General features: G+C 39.4%; 3 protein-coding genes across 3 annotated transcripts in view; 1 reads left to right on the top strand and 2 right to left on the bottom strand.

Annotated features, from left to right (window-relative positions):
• ikzf1 (IKAROS family zinc finger 1 (Ikaros)) overlaps window positions 1-405 on the top strand; it is a 19,745-nt gene extending 19,340 nt beyond the window's left edge. Inside the window, 1 exon segment of the mRNA XM_083695917.1 lies at window positions 1-405. This exon segment is cut by the window's left edge and continues 1,372 nt beyond it. The gene's annotated coding sequence lies outside the window, so the exon portion shown is untranslated.
• Window positions 406-4,160: 3,755 nt separating this feature from the next.
• fignl1 (fidgetin-like 1) lies at window positions 4,161-7,359 on the bottom strand. Its single transcript, XM_083694809.1, has 2 exons — window positions 6,890-7,359; window positions 4,161-6,557 (listed from the first exon to the last, which is right to left on the bottom strand). The coding sequence occupies exon 2, from the start codon at window positions 6,538-6,540 to the stop codon at window positions 4,648-4,650; it is 1,893 nt and encodes a 630-aa protein (XP_083550935.1). The 5' UTR covers window positions 6,541-6,557; window positions 6,890-7,359; the 3' UTR covers window positions 4,161-4,647.
• A 4,193-nt stretch (window positions 7,360-11,552) lies between these two features.
• Window positions 11,553-19,435, bottom strand: LOC310822553 (angiopoietin-4-like). Its single transcript, XM_083694930.1, has 7 exons — window positions 19,291-19,435; window positions 18,173-18,254; window positions 17,971-17,998; window positions 14,731-14,822; window positions 14,196-14,313; window positions 12,849-13,034; window positions 11,553-11,920 (listed from the first exon to the last, which is right to left on the bottom strand). Exons 2-7 carry the CDS (start codon window positions 18,239-18,241, stop codon window positions 11,622-11,624), a joined length of 792 nt encoding a protein of 263 aa, XP_083551056.1. The 5' UTR covers window positions 18,242-18,254; window positions 19,291-19,435; the 3' UTR covers window positions 11,553-11,621.
• Window positions 19,436-20,435: the final 1,000 nt, after the last annotated feature.

Genomic DNA, 20,435 nt, shown 5'->3' with positions numbered 1-20,435 from the left:
TGCTTTTTCTAATTTTAGAATAGAAAAGATCTCAAGTTAGCTTTCAAGCTAATTATTGCTTGAAATGTGTTCCAACATTAACATTCTAAATGTTTGCAATGAAGGCAAATTCATATGGGCTTAAGAAAAATACACTCAATACAATAATAACAATTGTATTTATCTTAGGGGATTTTGCTCCCTGCTATGTTTGAATGGAAGTTTGTTTTAAACCTCTTGTTCCTTTTTTATATTAACGTTTTATATATTATTTATGCTGTGTACACAAGTATGTCTCTTTTTGTAATTTATTATAGTTGATGTCTGGTTCTCCTATGTTGGCTTTGTCAGTAGAATAGTGGAAATACTTAATTTCCTCTCCACCATTCATAAATTGTGTTTGAGTTTAATAAATGACTGAACAAAGATGTTATTTACTGATTGATTTTTGTGTTTGTCAGAAAGGTTTTCTGCTTTGTCCCAGTTTTTTACATTAATTGGTGGTACAGATTATGTTACACTTAATTTGGACTGATCTTATAAAACAATTGTAAAATAGTTTCATATATATGTTTGCAAAAAGTCAATAAAAGATATCTTACATAAACACAACACAATAGTTTCAGTTTCAATGTTTATTGTCATGTGCTGGGTTACATCGATCATCCACTGTCAAAAATAACAGTAATTGGCCCATTGGTTTTACTTTGCACTGTCAACAGTACTATCTATGTTTCCCCACTAGACATACCACTGTCATTAGCAATGGGTAGACATACCACTGTCATTTTTTTTTTTTTTTTTTTACACTATTCCATTTCGCCTGGATATTTAATTGGCAACTCAGTTGTACATATCCTATATTACTATATTACACATTAATATATCATATATATCCAAAGCAATTAATTGATATTACTTCCATATTGTAGCCTAAACATAAAGATATGTATATTTTACAAATACCTTTTTCACTATTACACCATACTGCTAGATGAAAAAAATACATTTGAAATATAGAATAAAAGATATCCCCCCCCCCCCCCCCCGCTTTCCCAAACTTTATTAAACACAAACTGTATGTCAGTCACTCAAGTTGCAGCTGCTAACTGTCAAGGAAAACAATGAGACTGTGAATGATTGACATTCGTATTCCTGGCAAAAATAAACCATTTTTTAAAAGTAAAAACACTGTGGCCAACTTCATTTATGCTGAATATATGAATATTACATTACATTTAGGTATTTCTTATAACTGTTTACAGCTTATGATGGACACCAATATTGGTTTGCTACATCCATAAATCCATAAGGCCACATTTAGGGAATATTAAGTATTTGCATCTGTGCCAGTATTGCACATGTTCAGAATGGAATAGAAGAGCACACACACTTATTTGGATTATATTATTATTAGGGAGGATATTGTTGTTTGGAAATTCAAATAGAATTTCGTTGCGGTTAGCCACCAGTTAGAAATTCTATAATTCAGTCAGAGACCAAACAATAGTTGAACAGCCTAAAACACAGCGCAAAACCAGTGCAAAAACCAAATGAACAGAAATGAACAGCAACGCACTACAACACAGTCAACCAGAGAAAGGTCAACCAGAGAAAGGAGTGCACGGCACACACAGATGACTGCCAGGACAATGAAAATGAAGGAGCAAAGTACTAGAACACGAAGTTCAAGGGTTTAAATGCTACCTGAGAGTGGAGCACATTCAAACAAAGGACCAGAGAAAGGATTGCAAGCAGGGACTCAGAGAAGTATTGAGTGGACAGCTAGTGTGGTACACAGAGGACCAGAAGCAGAAGCAGAGAGCTGTTACACCAAGGATCAGGCACTGGAGCATGAGGCTGGGGCCAGGGCTCAGAGGACCAGGCCTGCCAGGAGAGAGAGAGGCCGGCCGAGGAGCTCATCAGCGCCGTGCAAGGACAGCTGCGTCCAGATGGTTGCTATGTGATTCTGCGGAAACGGGAAGCAGCTGTGGCCAGCGCCGAGCCCCCACGCTTCACTGGGACCTAACAGGGGACGGAGGACATTTGCATAAGAGGGATAATCTGGCCAACAAATCTGTCCCCTGCCAGAATCCCAAATCTCACTTCCCCTTTCGGCCAGTTTACTGAAATACTCCACCACTTAACAGTCAGAGTAAACCAATCCATTAGGGAGGATGGGATCCTGTTTGACCTTGCCAGATTATGTCCACTAGGGTAGCAGATCAATGAAAAAACGTTTGTAGTTGTAGGCTACATAGATGAGTAGTTTAGAACTAATTTAGAGTTCTTTAGAACTTGAGGGCAAAACATTTATCATGAATGACCATTCAGCAAACCAGTATACTTCTATTCAATAGTGCATAAGATACACTATTCCCCTATCAATTCACAGTATAACACTTAGGTAATCCCAGGATTTATACAATTGATAGATCCTTAAATCATATCTACAGAATACAGTCCCCAGACTGTGTCCTCAATAAATGGGGAGAAGAAAATCTGAGGGGCTGCATAATGGTACACTGATTCACTTCATGTCTGACTGCATGGGCTCCGGGTGGCCATGATCTTTGCTAGGATGAGTGAAAGGGTATAATAAGAAAGACAGATATAAATCAACAAGAATTTAGCCAATCTTCAACAATCTTGAAAGGGGAACTTTTCCTTTGTATGGTATTGGTCACATTTTAACTAAGAGCCCAATCTTATCTCACCATTTCTGGGCTTTTAGATGTAAAGATATGATAGATTATAACATTCTTCTTAATGTCAGTGGCTGAATTTACCATCCCAGTACCAGAGGAATTCTGTGCATCTGTCCCGGTCCAGCTGTGGTGAGCCCTGCTGTTCTGACTAGCTTCCACCACCCCCTCTGGGATGTGCACACTACTTGCATTGCTGGCTAATTTTACAAAGTTTCAATACTGCGGCCAACCACAGAATTATGAAAAATTAATCAGCAACTTGACAAAAAGATGAAAAATACATGAAACCCTTTTTTCATGGTCTTCCAGTTTTTCAAAGATTGTTTCATAAAAATTACATGACAATTTTATTTCATGTGTGCACAATCTATAATCGGCTCCTTCTCAGCCAGCAACTCTATTTGACAAGAGAGGCATTCAACTTAAAAGGAGATCAACTACATTCAAATCCCTGTTGACTCCATATTTTGGTATAAGTCTTGACAGAGAGGACAGAAAGTTTCTGCTTTAAGGAGAGGACAGGCAGCACTATTGCATTTGATGCAACCTGTCTGAAAGCTTTGTGGGTTGAGCAGGATTAAACTGCTAGGTGTTTATTAAAGCAATGTCATGCACAATATGTTATCTAGATAGATGCCTGTTCATGATAATTGACAGTCATTGGATAAAACAAAAATAAATCACAAATCGTACACTTTCATTTCAAGTGAAAAAAAGCATTTAATTCTAGATGGATTTCAGGTCTTTAGGCCTAATGAACAGAAAGCGGTTTTCCTGTTTTGTTGTCACTGTGACAGGAAGGGAGTGCAATAGCAGACCTGTGGGTATGTCTTATCATGAGACCAGGGGTGCATTAAGTTGGCTAAAGATTTTGAAACTTTGAGCAACGGTTCATACTATACACATTCACTCACAGTGGTGCACAACATTCTTCAACTTTCTTTGAGGCATTTTTGCTTGTTTGGTGGGCGCAGCCCTATAACCAGCACCCATCGATATGACTGGTCGTTAAAATATTGTTTTTTTGTTCAATTAAGCGCTGAACAACATTTCTGTGCTGCTGAACGCTGCCCTGGATACACACAGAGTTACCCAACTTCCCCTTTCATGGTTAGCATATCCATTGCTTAAGACTTCAGGATCTTTTGGAATCTCTTTTTAAGAACTATGATTAATCTCCTGTTAGGGGATGAAGACAAATTACAGGGACTGAGGGAGACCTTTAAGATCATTTTGATAAGGATTTGAGTTCATGAGGATGTTAGGCTGGTGATGCTGCTGAATTCCAGGCAAAGGTACAGTATGAGAAAGTTTTCATCTGCTTTGGACAGATAGGTAATGGAGTGAAAAGAGAACAAAGTGACACATGAACCCATGGCCCATCCTGAGCAAAAAACAACCTTTGCCACATTTCCTGTGTTACAAAGAAAAAAAAACATTGGTAATAAAATGCCACAGAAAATATTTGGAAACTTTTATTAGGAACACATTTTACCAACATCCCGTGTAGTAAGAATAATACATTGCAACTGCATCAGGAATCAAAATATCAAATATAATCATGTTTGCTCACATTTAAGGAGAAGACAATACAAAAGATGCAATGCAGAAGATACAAAATTCAGAAGAGACCCCAAAATAAACTTGTTAATTTTCAACCAGTGTGTGTTACGCTATTATATCCCACCCAAAGGCTTACAACACACTTTTATATCCACAACTGTCTGAGATGACAAATATACAGCACCATTTCACTAATCATTGTTTGAGAATCACAGTCCATGTTAATTAATCAACCTTAAACTGGTGAAACCTGCCAAGATAAATGCAACAATTTTCCTTTTAAATGCAAGGTTCCTTATTGAACAGTGAACATAGCATGCTTGTATCAATGAGATTTCAGACAGCAGTAAAGGGAAAACATAAACCATTTGCAATGTCAATCCATGCTGCAGCCTGATCAACGTCCACAACCGAAAGTCTTGTTCCAGTCCTCGTAGAGCTCCAGGTCCTTAGCTGAGACACTGGGGCGCACATTCTTAAGGGCCTCCTGGAAGTCAACGTGGAGGATGGGGCGCACCTGATCAGGTGTGATAGTAGCAATGTCACTGAACTGGATGCTCCGGATGGGGCCTAGTGCTGCCTCTCGACACAGCTGTGTCATATCAGCCCCCGAGAAGCCCTCTGTCCCTGTGACCACGTTCTCCAGCTCGTACACTCCTAGCTGGTTCTTCTCGCAAAACATGAGGTTCTCCACTATTTGTCGTCGGGCAGCAGCCTCCGGAAGGGGGATGTACAGCCTCTTGGAAAGCCGGCGACGGGCCGCCTCATCAATCTCCTGAGGGCGGTTGGTGGCGCCCACCACCAGGATGCGGTCATCAGCTGAGGTTGCTGCCCCGTCCAGCTGAACCAGGAATTCAGTCTTTATCCGTCGGGAAGAGTCATGCTCTCCATCTGTCCGCTGAGACAGCAGAGAGTCAATCTCATCAATGAAGATGACTGCTGGCTGGTGGCAGCGGGCGATGGCGAACAATGCCCTCACCATTTTCTCCCCCTCGCCCACCCATTTTGAGGTGAGCGATGAGGCACTGATGCTGAAGAAGGTGGCCCCTGACTGGCTTGCAATACACTTCCCGATTAGAGTTTTGCCGGTCCCTGGGGGCCCAAATAGGAGGATGCCTTTGGGTGGACCACGAAGGCCAGTAAAGATGTCAGGTCGTAACATAGGCCAAACTACAATCTCTTTTATGGTGGCCTTGGCAAACTCCAAACCAGCAATGTCATCCCAGGCCACAGGTCGCCCATGGTCCATGATTTCACTCATGATCAGCTCAATGATCTTGGGCTCAAAGTTTTTCAGACGCTCATCCACTAGTTCAGTATCTTGGGCTGCATTGTTGTTGGGACCACCGTCCTCCTCCCTCGGCATGGGGGACACAAATTTTGAAAATGTCCCTCGTGGTCTATTTGCTCCCAGGGACTTCTTGGTTGCAGCAGCCATACTAGGTGGCTGAGCTCTCTGGGGCTGGTGCGAGTGTTTTTTTTGCTGATCAGCAATTAACTGCTCTCGGGCACTTTTAAAGTTAGAGCCACTCTGTGACTCCTGCCCTGACTGGCCTCCAACTGCCCCCCTGGCTGTGTCCCCACCTAAGATGTAGAATGTTTTCTTCTTAGACGGGTGAGAGGAGGGGAAGAAGACAGACTGGTTACTGTGTGAGCCACAGACAGGGCCCTGATTTGCTTGTGGAGGGGCTGAGGAGTGATGGCCAAACAGAGACTGTGCCCGTGCTGGGGGGTGAGCAGAGGAATGGGGAATGCTGGAGGCTCTTGGTTTCTCTGCAGCACCACCCTGTGGACTGCTGAAAGTGCTGTTGCCCTCAGTCTTGGCCAATAGGGGTAGAGGCTCTGCAGAGGGAACAAACAGGGAGCTGCCTCTGCCCTCCTGCCTAATACATATGTTAACATCTGTAGGTGTCATCAGGGAGTTTCCCCCGCCTGTCCCAGCCTGAATCATCTTCTGCACGCATGGCAGTTCCAGCACACTCGTGACTGTCAGGGACGACTCCCATTTGTCACTGTGGTTCTTCTGACTGTGGGCCAGGTGTAGTGCGCTGTCTGCATAGTTGTTAAGCCCAGTGTGAGGGTCGTCCGAGTCAAGCACTGTGGCGTAGCGCTCTGAGTAGGTCCTGAACAGGCTGGCTGTGCTGGCCTGAGAGAGCTCGGAGCTTGCCCATGCATATTGAATGGAAAGGATGTGCGCCCGATAGGCTTCTGCCGTCTGTTCAGGTGTGCAGGTGCCAGAGGAAATATCAAAGGACCTCCTCTGCCACTCATCCAGGTGTGCGCCAGTCATGCCTGGCGTGCTCCAGCCTGTTTAAAGAGCAGGAACCAGAGTCATTAAACATGCATGATCCAAGAAGCTGCCAGGCAAACAATACACACACTCAAAGACACACTCATTTAAATTCCATGAGCCTTTGAATATAAGCTACATTGAAGAGAGCATCTAAATGCACAGATACCCTTGGCGGAATTAATTTGACTGTGGTCAGTTGAATTTCAATTAAATCAATTCAAGAAGCAAATACAAATAACAATCCAATCATTGCAAATAGGGCAGTTATTTTTTATGATTTCTTGATAAACTGAAAATGAGGAGCTTTTGACATTAAATGTTTAAATTGTAAATTCAAATCACTTACCGAATTGTCCCCAACAATGCTGCAAACCACCAAGGGCCACCAAAAAACAACAACAATGAAGCAAACTAATTTACATCGCACACGAATTACTACTGTAGGCTACTACAGAAAATGAGAAAAACTTGCTAATAATACTAATGCCTATAGTTAGAGCTAGGGTATACGTTTTGGTATGACATAAGAGCTATTCAGAACTGCTGGAAATCTTAGAGGGCTATTTGGCTATAATTTGCTTAGTAGACCTTGCTCTGTGCTTTCACAATATTTTACCAATGAATTCCGACAAACTACTGGTAGCTAGCTGTTGCTGTTAGTTTAGCTAACTACAGTGTACAGACCCAGTGAGGTTTAGGTTGATTTAGTTACATTGCCAGCTGTCAGTCATCAGGGTTAGAGCTACTCGACAACATCATTATGAGAGATTACTCTTGATATCCAGACTTTAAAGCTTGCGTTGATTTTCCAAATTAGCACAGTTCCGAATATGCAGGTAAAAATCCCCGCTTATCTTCTTCTGTCTCGTTTAATAGCGATTGGCAGCTAATGTGAACTGTGCATTGCCGCCACCTACTGGACTGGAGTGTGGACCACCAGGAACAGAAAAAGTCAAAATGCTGTACCCTGCTCGCTAGCCCTGCTGCATCCCAAAAGATATTGAAAGACCAAATTGAACAGAATATCCACGGAAGCTCACAACCAGGTTTGCTCTCTCCATCCTGTTTCCTGTAGTGATGTCACAACATTGAATTTACTCCTCCTGGGGTTGTTTGTACTGCTATGAGAGTAGTATTTCTCACACCATTTCCAGATTTATAGTTTATATGTCATTTAGTTAATTAACATAAGTGGATTTTTTACACAGAGCCAAGCATTGAGGAGATAGGTCACTTTTTATACCTTATAGTCAGATGGTTCCTTACCTCGAGAGTAGTCCATGGTTCAGGAGAAACTGTAGAAACCTAAGGCAGGGTTCTTCAAATAGCCACTACTAACTTCAGTTAACATTAGTCATCACTAACAAAACATTTATGGGATCAAGAGACAATGGTTAACATTGCATGCATGGCCAAATCAACTCAAATGAACTAGCTGACTTGGTTGGTAGTTATTTTGAGGTCATTTGGCCACAAATGTTTGTGAAGTTTGTCTCTTGATCCCATTGACACCCATTGATTTGATGTTAGCGATGGCTAACATCAAATGGTGTGTGTGTGTGTGTGTGTGTGTGTTTGAGAGAGGCAGGTAATTCAGAATGTGATAACGTTACATATTTCAGCATCTATCTAAACCAAAAGATGCCATTTTTAAACCTCTGCTGGTCTTACACCTTTTAAGCTATTAACACCATTTCAACTGTAAAATGTGCCAACTCCAAATTATGAACTCTGATAAAAGCTTTTTGACTTTTAACTTTTAAAAATATGAATATTTTTGTAACTCCAAAACCTCTCATTTGGTTAACATGGTGGAATGTTGATTTAGGCCAACATTCTGTGAGCTCCTTTGTTACTGCAACTGCCTTGGAACTTTCAGGACTCTTAAAAACAACGGGAGACCTGCAGAACATTCTTAGAATGAATACACAACAATGCACTCTCTTTGCTACCGGTTCTACCCCACTGGATAAAAATCCTGTGTTTTCTGTAGTTGGGTCTCTGGGAGCTGAGCGGAAAAGAGCTATTCTGCTGGACACTCCCGAACTAGAACCTGAACCCTGAAACTTTGATTGAGAGGGGAGCAGTCCCCTCTACAAAATCCCCTTTGTCTGTTTGTTTTGTGTTTCACAGGCTGAGCTCTGAGACCTGTAGACCGACCCATCCCCACTGTAGGAGAAAGCAGTGAGGAAGCTGGCTGTACCAGACAGGCAAGCCGGGATCATGTTCCAGTGGACAGAGGAGACAATGGAGCACGCTGAGCCCGACTAGAGACATTTTCTTTCGGGGATATGGTTCTCGTCGGGCCCTGGGAATCAAGAACCTGTCCCCATCCCCCTTTACTTTGTTGTCTTGTCTGTCTCTCCCCCCTCCCCATTAACCTCGTAGTAGGCCTAACTAAAGGTCCGTTTAGAGGGGCTGGTAGACTAGAGTGGGGCCACAGGGTGGGTCTGAGATTAAGGAGTGCAAACATTAAATGCTTGGGAAATCTAAATCCTGTGTTGGGTGGAGTTTACAAGGGTGCACTCTGTGCACAACTGTGACATCAATGTATTTCTTTAATGGAGAGCTCTAAAGAGGAGCTGTCATTAGGAAGCATCACAGTCTGAGGATGTGGAAATACTCTCCCCATAATGATTGAGACAAATGGTCAAAACCTTCACCCAGAATTTAGAGACCTCTGTGCATTAACTATATGAATTAAAGTACTAGCATTGCCTGTGCAAAGGGAACAATAAGGTGTTTGTCTGAGTTTCCTCAGATTTAAAATAAGAATCTATGAATTAGTTAAAACAAATAATCTGATGGTTGGGATTTCTGGATAAAAGAATTACATTGCTCTAGTCTAGATTATTTGACAATTGATATTAGTGCTGTTATTGTTCCAGAGGGTATCAACAGGAAGAGGTCTGTATGATGCCTTTACTAAGAATATATACAATTCAGACACCCAAGCCCTGGCTTTTATGTTAAAGTATCTCATCTCACCAAATTCTATAGGATGTTATCTTGAAAAACGTGGTAATAGGCTGTCAACATTCAAATTTACATCTGGGGGCAACGGCAGCCCCCTCTCTTCCATTTTCTATCAAAATTTAGTAAATTATTTGATATTTTGGTGATATGAAATAAAAGCATACCATAGGAAATACAAGTTTGTGGCAACTGTATCCAACGGTATCTCACACTTAAGTCAGTATACATTTTCTGATAGATCCACTGCATACTTTCAGCTGATTTACCCTCATGTATCATTGATAAGATATGGTACTGTAATTGAATGTTTATATGTTCAGTGGTCAGCCTTACAGCAAAGTGTGCATGGATTCACTGGCTATGTGGTTTAGCCAGCTAGCTCAACTTTTGATTTGCCTGCACTAATATCTGTGTAGCATCCAAACATTATGCTCTTAGTGGAAGTAAAAGTTAATTGGTTTCCTAATTCTGATCTTCTTGCTCTCTCTATTTACTCTAGAGAGAGTCAGTTAATATGTAACTAACAGTCTTAGAAGCAAAGGCCAAAATAAAGAGAAAAACAACGTACACTCACAGAGAACTTTATTAGGGACACTATACAAACACTGGGTAGGGCCTCCCTTGCTCTCAAAACAGCCTCAATTCTTTATGGCATTGATTCCACAAGATGTTGGAAACATTCCTTTGAGATTCTGGTCCATGATGACATGACATGATCACGCAATTCCTGCAGATTTTTCAGGTGCACTTTCAAGCTGTGAATCTCCCGTTCTACCATATCCCAAAGGTGTTCTATTGGATTCAGATCTGGTGACTGTGAAGGTCACTGAAGAACACTGAACTCATTGTCATGTTCATGAAACCAGTTTGAGACGACTTTTGCGTTGTGACATGGTGCATTATCATGCTGGAAGTAGCCATTAGAAGATGGGTAAATTGTGGCCATGAAGGGATGCACACGGTCAGCAACAATACTCAAATAGGCTGTGGCATTCTAGTGATGATTGATTGGTATTAACACGCCCAAAGTGTGCCAAGAAAACATTTCCCACACCATTCCACCACCTCCACCATGAGAAGGTGTACAGGTGTTCCTAATAAACTTCTCAGTGAGTGTATGTAGAATCACATTTGAATAAATATGCAATTAACATAATTTCATTTTCACTCTAATACATTTATTGAGCAGATCACAATCAATAACCTTTACAGTGTGACTTATTGAAATTGAGTAGCTGTTGAGTTGTTCAAATTAAATGATTAATCTTCATGGATCAGGCCAAGCACCAAAAATACCCACTTCCTACATGTATAAATGTACAGTATATACTGTGAAGATGGCTGTAGTACAGGCCTGGCAGAGCATCACCAGAGAATATACTCAGCCCTCAGGCAGTTATTGGGCTTAATTTGCATGTGCAAAGAGTGCCATGTTAACCGTAATATTCTAATAGACGCAATATATCTACACAATATATATAATATTGTTCTCAAAAACATTGTTTAATACAAGGTACAATAAGAAGCATGCTGTAGAGTATGATAATATTATTTAATAATATTTGCTCAAGCAAATTAAGGCCCATGGCACGCAAAGGATATAGGACTAAATATTAAGCATGAGTGCTTAATTTGGACATAATATTAATCTGTCCAAATACTTTTGATGCTCTGAAATAGGGAGACTATGTATAAAAAGTGCAGTTGTTTCTAAATGGTGGAACCAATATTTATACAAATACTCTCAAATAAAAGTTGACAATCTTTTGTAATATAGAGCCAAAAGAAGAAAAAATGCTTCACTGTCCAAATACTTATGCACTTATACTTATATAGTTCATACAGTATACAATATATGACTATAGGATACAGTGTTTTGGCTGCATTATTATTACATATAATGAAGAACACACAATCATTGACTATATGTGATGAAACAGCACCCAAATAGAGTATAGCACACACTGCACAATATGGTGTTAGTCCTCTTCAATATTTTATGGCTGTGTTCCATTTAAGTTAATGGATTCCAAGACCTTGCGTCATAGACCAGAGGTCATAAAGGAAAGGAGACTGTTTCATACTTTTTGGGACGTAGCCCCTCACACAGATTTGATCATCATACGGGTGGCGCGGGCAGAGTACGGGGCAGGGCCCTTCCAGGTGAGCCAGTGGAGGCCCGATGCCCAGCCCAGGTGTTCACCAGCGGGGTGCCAGTCACTGTTCAGGCTAGCCGAGCCACAGCGGCTGTACCACCACCCTCCGCCTTTAGAGAAAGTGCACTCATCCTGAGCGATGTCACCGAAGATGCAGGGGGAGCAGCCATCATTGTCCCAGTCGGTCGTGCTGAAACCAAATCCATTCTGGTCGATGCCTGGATAAGCCCCACGAATGGCATCCCCTATGGAGACACAGGGACAGGACAAGGGGGAAGAGAGAAGTGCATGGTAAGGATGGTAGACAAAAGATCTCATAGATGGAAGACACACACAGGCTACAGTTACACATAAGTTACACAACAGTTGCATGACAATGGATATGTTTGATAAATGTTTGCATGAAAACACCTCAAATCACCTCACACACAGGTGGAGTCCAAAGGTTGTGATGTATGCTGCCCTGCCCTGAGTGTGGATGGTCAGGTGTTTTGGTGTTTATTTGACAGTTGCCGCCCACAAATGATTTAAATAAATGTAAATCATACTGTGGTGGCCACACATGTGGGTATGTCAGACAAATGGCATTTGTTAAGCATTTTCAAATGTGTTGGCACAACAATTCTGGCCAATGAATAGTATACACAACCATAGAGTAAATAAAGCCATTATAATAATCAGGAAAAGGTCAGGATTCAAATACACAAATAATATTTTAAATGTCATAATATTAATAAATATTGTTACTTTACTAGTGAAAGGTTAGCCATTATTTTAGAAGACTAAGACTTATTGAATATACAGGAAGACCAACAATATTCAATACTGTAGAAAGGCCAAAAGGACCACAGAGACACTAATGCGTTTTGCAATACTTGTTTACAATGAGTCTGCATCTATTTCCTTATGCTCTCAGAGGAAAGGCATTGTTATTTAAGGCTCCACTCTAAAACCTTTGATAAGCACGTGTTTACATATATATATGCACAGTATAAACTATTTCATTTTAAGATCATCAATCCACAGATCCAACATAAACATTGCATGACACTATAATACTGAACCACATAACATGACAATGGCAAAATTACCTAGTTAGGCCACATGGTGAGGAAAAACTCCTAGCCATCCATATAAGCACATGTTCCCCTCTGCTGTGGAAACTACCATTACCTGCATTGCCTCTGTAGGCGCCAACATTCAGTTTATAGGCCTCATTCTCTATGCCCAAACTGAAGTCGCTGTAATCTGCAAAGGCAGAGCCCCCTTCAAAGTCCCACAGGTCCACCCTCATGGTCGATCTCCTCCCTCTACCCTTAGTTAGAGCCAAGACCTTCTCCAAGCCCAGCCAATGGTCCTCTGGGAAACAAAGAGAAAAGAAAACCATGTGTATTGCACTATCTAGCCAAATCTCTTTCCTTGATTACTTGTGTCCTCTCTCCCCGCCTCCTTCTTAAAACTAATTGGAGCAGGTCTGAGGTTCTTCTTCTCCTATGCATGTTGAGGAGGAAGGACAGAGGATGTGAGGAATCAGAGAAATACCTTTTGAGATGCGGCCCATGGCCAGTGTGGAGAACTTTTTATGTCTGGGCATCATGGACACAAATCCAAAAGATGATCATTTAAAGGTACACTTCACACTTTACCAGCTTCCAAAAGCTAGGTGTCACTAGTTTGAGGATTTTACTCTGAGTGATGTATTTGGGGGTAATCACATAGTTTTGAAAACTACAAGGAGCTTTAGGGAGGAGTGAGCCTACCGTTCCCGAATTAGAATTACTACTGCTTGGTTTGTTCACATCAATTAACACCGCACTGGTGCATACATCTCTCACCTGTGTTTACTAATGTGCGTAGACGCGCCTCCTTGGCTGGCTGGGAGCCGCAAAGCACTATGGTCGTAGGATTCTATCATTCTGACATACTACTTTCTGGTTCGTATAATAAAAGGCTATTTTCTCATTTATTTGCACAGATTTTAAAATATTTCCTGGTTATTTAGACAACAAAGACAACTTCTAACTTGCTTTTGATTCCTGGTGACCATCGGTGAAAATGTTCCTTTAACACATGATCACAATGCGTGTATGAGGGACGATGTGACCAGCTACATTTGCATACAGTATGATACAGTATGATACAGCATGATACAGCTATAAGTGATATGACTGAATCCATGATAAAGGCATGTTTAGCTAACACAACCTGCATTTGAACCAAGGAAGAGCAAAGTGAAGAGCTGAAGAGCAAAGTTTGATATTCATTTCACTACGTAAAGCTCAAGTTCAGCAATTAGTATCACAACATGAAATTTAAGTTGTTAATCTTAAAAAGATGTCAGTCCGCTCGAAATGGATCCCACTGTTAAAGGCCCAGATAAGTAGTTTTCCCTCTATCCTTCTCATCTAAATCCTTGTTTTATTGAGGTTGCAGCCTATGAAAACAGCATTTGACACAAATGTGTTTTGGCTAGCAGAGAGGTTGTGTAATCATTGTGGAACCCTGAGGACCCTTTCTTACTCTGTAAATTCCCAAAGCCTTGTTTGTAGGCTGCCCATTTCCTGTTGAAGGAAACCTCTCCCTTTGTGCGCTGCTGAAACACTGTCCAGCCGCCATCTGACAGCATTTCACAATACACCTGTACACAGGGAAACATATCTGTTTATGATGAGGTGGTAATAGATTATGCATTTCTTTCAAGTGATGTGCATCTAGGTATTTTGCAATTCAGAATGATTTGAACCATCAATTAACTGTTTTATTCTTATTTGTTTATCTTGGAGGGTTACTTTCCTTACAATTTCTTTATTTGAACAACATTAAACATATTTGTTCTTCTGCACTGGCACTCACATTGGGTATATAATTGTCTCCATGTATTGTGGGCATTATGATAAATCACGCGGTTCATCTGGTGCCTCTTCCAGATGCTGCAATCATTCCTAAACTAGCTTTACTAAGAGTGTCAGTAATCAAACACACAGTAGGTAATTTACCTAGCCTAATACAGTAGATACTGTACCTAGCCTACACTACATGATGTTTGTTTCAATACCTTGAAGGGGGCTCTGACTCCTGTGGGGTGGATGACATACACTCCACTGGCAGCTCGAGGGGAAAGCGTTTTGATCTGTGTACAATCTGTCCCTGAAACACACACATACACACACAAATTGTTTCATAATTTGTCTGAACAATTACACAAAAAGTTGAAGTTTTTAATTCTGTATATAACATTTTTTTAATTACTAGCCAGGCAGAAACACTTGTTGAAGGTGAATAGGAGGTGAATAGGTTCACCTATATATACTTAAACTATAATGTAAGTGGCTTTGTGTCAGCCAGCATCCACATACTGTATTAGTGCAAGTGAGTCAAGTCAAACGGTAACAATTTACATTAAGGTTGCATTTGTAAAGTGTTTATAAATGGCTTATAATTAATTAATAAATCACTTATCACCAGATCATTCTTCATTTATAAACCAAACAAACAGTTAGTTTAGATTGATCGATATTTACTTGGTGGTTGCCAAATAGGGAGCTTGCAATCATGAGCTAGTTATTAATGCTTTATAAATGCATTTATAAATGCTCTGAAAACTAACCCTGATGTGAAATAATGAAACATTATTTGCAATTGTTGTATAGTGGTTGCAGTTAGGAAATTGTATTTGCTAGTTTTTACACTGGATTTGTGTAATTATGGTTGTAATTACTCTTTATTAATGTACACTATCTATCTATGCCTCTATCCTACAATTACCACCATGACTACCCTCATCAGATATGGTTGAAACTGAGACCCTCCACTTATTGATTAATTTCTGGTATGGCAAGACCTCATTGGACAACTGCAATACCAGACCGGTTCTCCAAACTTCTCTGGGTACACTTTTATAATATTTTAAAACATTTTGAAAATTGATTTATTAACAAAAATAATTATATTTCATGATAATTATATTGTCTAATGCTGTAATAATATGTGTCTATAAAATGTCTCTATAGTACAATGACCGCCATATGTTGTCTAAATGGTACAATGGTAGAATGAAATAGACATAATGCACAACTTAGCAATGCTGTGCTAAGAATCATTCATCATCATCAATCAATCATCATCAAGAGTTTGAAACAATGATAGTCAAGGTCTGTAGGTTTGGATTTAATGACTGCTACTGGGGCACAATATACAGGTCACTCTGTATGTTACAGCAGGTTATCTGGTTACAGTTCAGCATGACTAGTATTTAAACCATTTATAGGGCAGTACCGTTATTTTGAAGAGAAAAATAACTCAGACTTTCAAAAAACATCATGAACCAGGACACTTCCTTGGTTTGACATCAATATGTGCAAGCTCTCTTGTGTTTCTATCTTTATTCAGTATTTTGTGAAAACTATCAAACGATGTATAACATTTACAAACAATCAGTAGGCTATGGCTAGCTGCTGCCTCAAAAAAAATGTAGATCACACAGCGCTAGCAACTTACTTCAAAGGTGACGCTACTAACTAGCTACACAAGCAAGTTATCTAGCTAGCTATATGCTCGTTTTGATACTGTCATGACTGGCTAGATCCACAGCAGTGTGGCTTTGTTGTAAGCTTGAAACAACTTGTAGTTTCAACACCGATAGTACACAGTTTCAAACAAAAAAATGTTTTGTAACTCTATTTTAATTAACATCTATTTTCATTCCACAGCAGGCCAGTAGACTTGCTGCAGATTGTTATTGGATTATGTTTCATTAAAGTTAATGCCATCTCTGTCATTACTATAGTATAGACAAGCATGAATAAACAATTGATGTGAATTATTCATTTATGACTACTTATTGCATGCAATGTTGGATCACTTTACTTGATGTCCCCTATAAACATTCATTACTGTTCATAATTGTTTATAAAAGGTAAGGCTACTTCACTTGGAGTGCCTTATTTTAGATGTTATACTGTAGGTGCACATTAATTATGCTTTGTTACAAATCTTTGTAACTCAATAGTTAATGTCAGTAACTCATTCATAAATGATAAATGGCATTACACTTTCCATTCAGATCACATTTCATCAGTTGGAAAAATTGGTAATCCATTAATAAATGTTGGTAAGTCATTCATAAATGATCAACAGTGTTACACTTTCCATTAAGGACTGTTACATCTGTTATCTATTACAAATGTTGATAAGTCATTAATCAATGGTTAACAGTGTGACATTTCATCAGTTATACATGTTGGTACCTCTTATATGGTCAGAGGTTTTCTCCATAAGTACGCATGATAGAAGAGTAGTCACGTGACATAATTGTCAATGTGGTCTACTCATTGATATACCCAAACCAGCTCAGAGCACTAACCACACATTGGTGAACACAGAAGGGGTAAGTAGTGGATAGAATATATAGATCAAATCTGTTAACCTTCATGGTGGACATGTTTAAATGAGGAACGTGTTGACAAGGACATCAGGATTTCAAGGGCCATGGTTTAAAAAACATGGTGACAGCTGTACTGTACTTTGGGAGATCTTCACATTGTACTGTGTGTAAAAATGTGTTGAATCAGTTTGGTGCCAGCTGAATCATCCCCACAATTCAGGAAATAACTTTACCGACTGTGCAACCACTGCAAATAATTTTGCATGATTTCACATCAGGGTTAGTTTTTAAAGCATTTATAAGTGCATTTATAAAGCATTAATAACTGGCTCCTGATTGCAAGCTCCCTATTTGGCAAGCACCAAGTGAATATCGACTGAACTAAGTTATAACTATCAGTTATAACTGTTTGTAAATGGTTTGTAATTGAATAATAAACTGGTTATAAGTGATTTATTCACTAATTATAAACCCTTTACAAACGTGACCTTAAAGTAAAGTATTACCAGTAAAGGTTTATTGGTCATACGCACAGGATATAGGTTGTAATCTGTACAATTAAATGCTTACTTTGCAAGCTTCCTATCAACAGTGCAGTGATAACACAGAAGTACAAACAAAATAACAGCAATATACAATAAGGTAAGTTGCAATACAAGTACTAAATCATTAACAATATCTCAAGTACACAGTTAGTAGCAGTAATTGGCAGTAGGCAGTATGTGTATACAAAAGATATATAGATATACAGTATGAACTATGCTATATTAGTCTAATAATAATTTATTACATTTACAGAGCGCTTTTCATCCTACAGGAATAATTGCAAAGTGCTTAAAATAAAAGATAGAGAATGTTTTATAATAATAATAATAATTAGCATAACATGGTTATGCTAATGTCAACACTTACCTTGGACAACCAATAGTTTTCGCTGGTCCTAAACAAAACCAACAGAGAACAGAGTCCCCCAGATTAACTACATAATACACAATTCTGTCAGAAAGTGTAGGTCAGTGGAGACTATGTAGAGACCTATTCAGGTTAATACTTTAAATAAGTGAATTATATGCAGAAATGCATGATTGTTTGACAGTGGCGAGTGTATTTTTACCTGAGTTTGGTCAGTGAGGCTGAAGAGACAGACCAACACCATTTCACAATAACCAATCAGATTCCACATTTTCTATGATATTCTGAAAAAAGGTGAGAGTAATATCGAGATGTCAGAACTAGATCGTTGGAAATACCACTACATTATCTCAAAGCAGCCCAATCAGCCTAATGGCTGCCCACTACTGGTATTGGTATAAATTTGAGAGATGCGGCAAGATAAATGTGACCACTCATTCATAGGCAGAGCTCTGGATATAAGGACAACTAATCTGTGATATTGTAATGATAGTTTTGAACATATTTCAAAGCTATACAATGTTTGTTTACAGAGAAATCCAAACAATTAAGTTAAATGCAATATTTTGGGCAGTACTAAGCATGTATTAGTCACATTCAAAGAATCAATGGGTATTAATTGAAATTATCAAACCATAATTCAAGGGATCTGATTGGTACATACAAATATTAATATGCAAATATACAATATAAATATGCTATATTATACACATGTAAGTTACATTCTAACAATTTCATCCAGAAACTTTTTATTTTATTTTTAATTATCCATAATTTGTCAATTAGGACAAGAATGGTTTAAACTTCTGTCTCCATTATTTTTTCCGACTTAATCATGGAAACATGTGATGTATCACATAATAACAACGTATAACAAACACTATTCTATTTGCCTATGTATGAGAAACACGTATCTTCTGCTCTGTGTCTTGTGTCTTAAGTCAATTCAGAGGATTTACGTATCTGCATTAATTTACTGAAGCACCACACATGATTTCTCCTCTCTCCCAGAAGAAGTGTCCACACCTACAGTACGGAAACTCAAAAGCTGACGACTGCTCAAAGCACTCTTGTATTCGAAACGTCTAATCTGAACTACGAACAGTATGGGGGAGTGCCAAATCATATCTGAAATATGAAATTACCACTGTGAGTATCCATTAAAAAACGCGAATTTATTTTAATGCATACTGTATTTATGAACTTTGACTGCAGCTTCAGAACGACTCTACACGGTTCATTCTCCTCAGCCCCCAAAGCAAACATTGACATTCCAAGACAGACTCGCCAGGACATTTTAAAAAGCATAGGAATACACACCCAATGCAGTCCAATGAAAACTCCAGTATTGTTGTCCAGTGTTCTTCAGGGCATGTCTATCCCAAAAATGTTTTAGGATAATATTTTAGAACACCCTAAATGCAGGTAAAAAGTGTGTTAAACTGCATGCTTTATGTTATGCTGCCTTTTGCTTGTACTTCTTTATTGCCCCGCCCCATGTCCCAGGTACGAGTAGCTATTGGATAGAGCTACAAGATTAAACCCAGCGATTGGACTATGCATTGAGCTAAATGCATCTGGCTTATTTAACAACAAGGTTCTGCCCATGGCACAAAAGCTAACAAATTTACAGGTGGAATTAATGTATCTGTTTTACCTGTAAATGGGATAAGGACAAAGAGATCTAAATAAGAAGAATAATAGATAGATAAGTGAACTTACACACAATAGAATGTAAGGGTATAACATGTTTATTAAAATGGTGACTTTTAAGTCGGGTACAGATACAACAGCTGAGACATAACGTTGTTTTTTTTATGGTTTTAGAACAGTTTTATTGATTTGAACTACCCAGTCATAGAATGTCTACTGTCGGCTGTAAGTCTCGTGCCATAGGTACTCACGCCGGAAGCGTTAAAATCATGGAAATCTGAAGCCACGCTCCTCTAATGGGGTACGGAAGTCAAGTTTCCCCATTGACTCTCACTACAAATAGCTTACCATTGGTCACTTTCCACATTCACTTTTATCAAAAAAGTTAACAGTCATCACCATCAGTCATCTGCATCATAGTTAATCAAAGGACGTCAAAGGACGACTGGAAAACGCATTGGAAACGTAAATTAGTTGTAATTTAGCTAATATGCAATTGTATTTATGGTTCGTAAATTATGTGTAATTTAGCTAATATGCGTTTGTATCGATCTAGCTTCATATAATGTGGAGAGTCGCTACAGTATATCCTATTAAACATTAGGCAGCCATAAGCGCTGTTCAACTCGACCATTAAAATGAAATAACTTAAATCCCCCACAAAACATGTTCCAAGCAGTAGTCGAACCCTGCACATCACGCGTGAAAGAGCAGGGACATCTCTATCATGCTACGCGGACTACGTGAGAAAGGGAGGCAACAAGCGTATATGTGAATTATCAGACCAGGTCACACTTACATCACATGCGTAT

Source organism: Argentina silus, assembly GCF_951799395.1.
Source record: "Argentina silus genome assembly, chromosome: X".
Taxonomy (NCBI): domain Eukaryota; kingdom Metazoa; phylum Chordata; class Actinopteri; order Argentiniformes; family Argentinidae; genus Argentina; species Argentina silus.
The sequence above is the reverse complement of the archived record's forward strand: the minus strand, read 5'-3'. Positions and strand labels throughout refer to the sequence as shown.

Bases quoted from the DNA above. Each gene is read 5' to 3' on its own strand.
- fignl1 (XM_083694809.1), bottom strand. From the start codon at position 6,540: ATGACTGGCGCACACCTGGATGAGTGGCAGAGGAGGTCCTTTGATATT.
- LOC310822553 (XM_083694930.1), bottom strand. From the start codon at position 18,241: ATGTGGAATCTGATTGGTTATTGTGAAATGGTGTTGGTCTGTCTCTTC. The intron at 17,999-18,172 runs GTAAAAATACAC...GGTTTTGTTTAG, and splicing joins GCCTCACTGACCAAACTCAG to GACCAGCGAAAACTATTGGT. The intron at 13,035-14,195 runs GTAAGAAAGGGT...TTTGTTTCCCAG, and splicing joins AGGCTTTGGGAATTTACAGA to AGGACCATTGGCTGGGCTTG.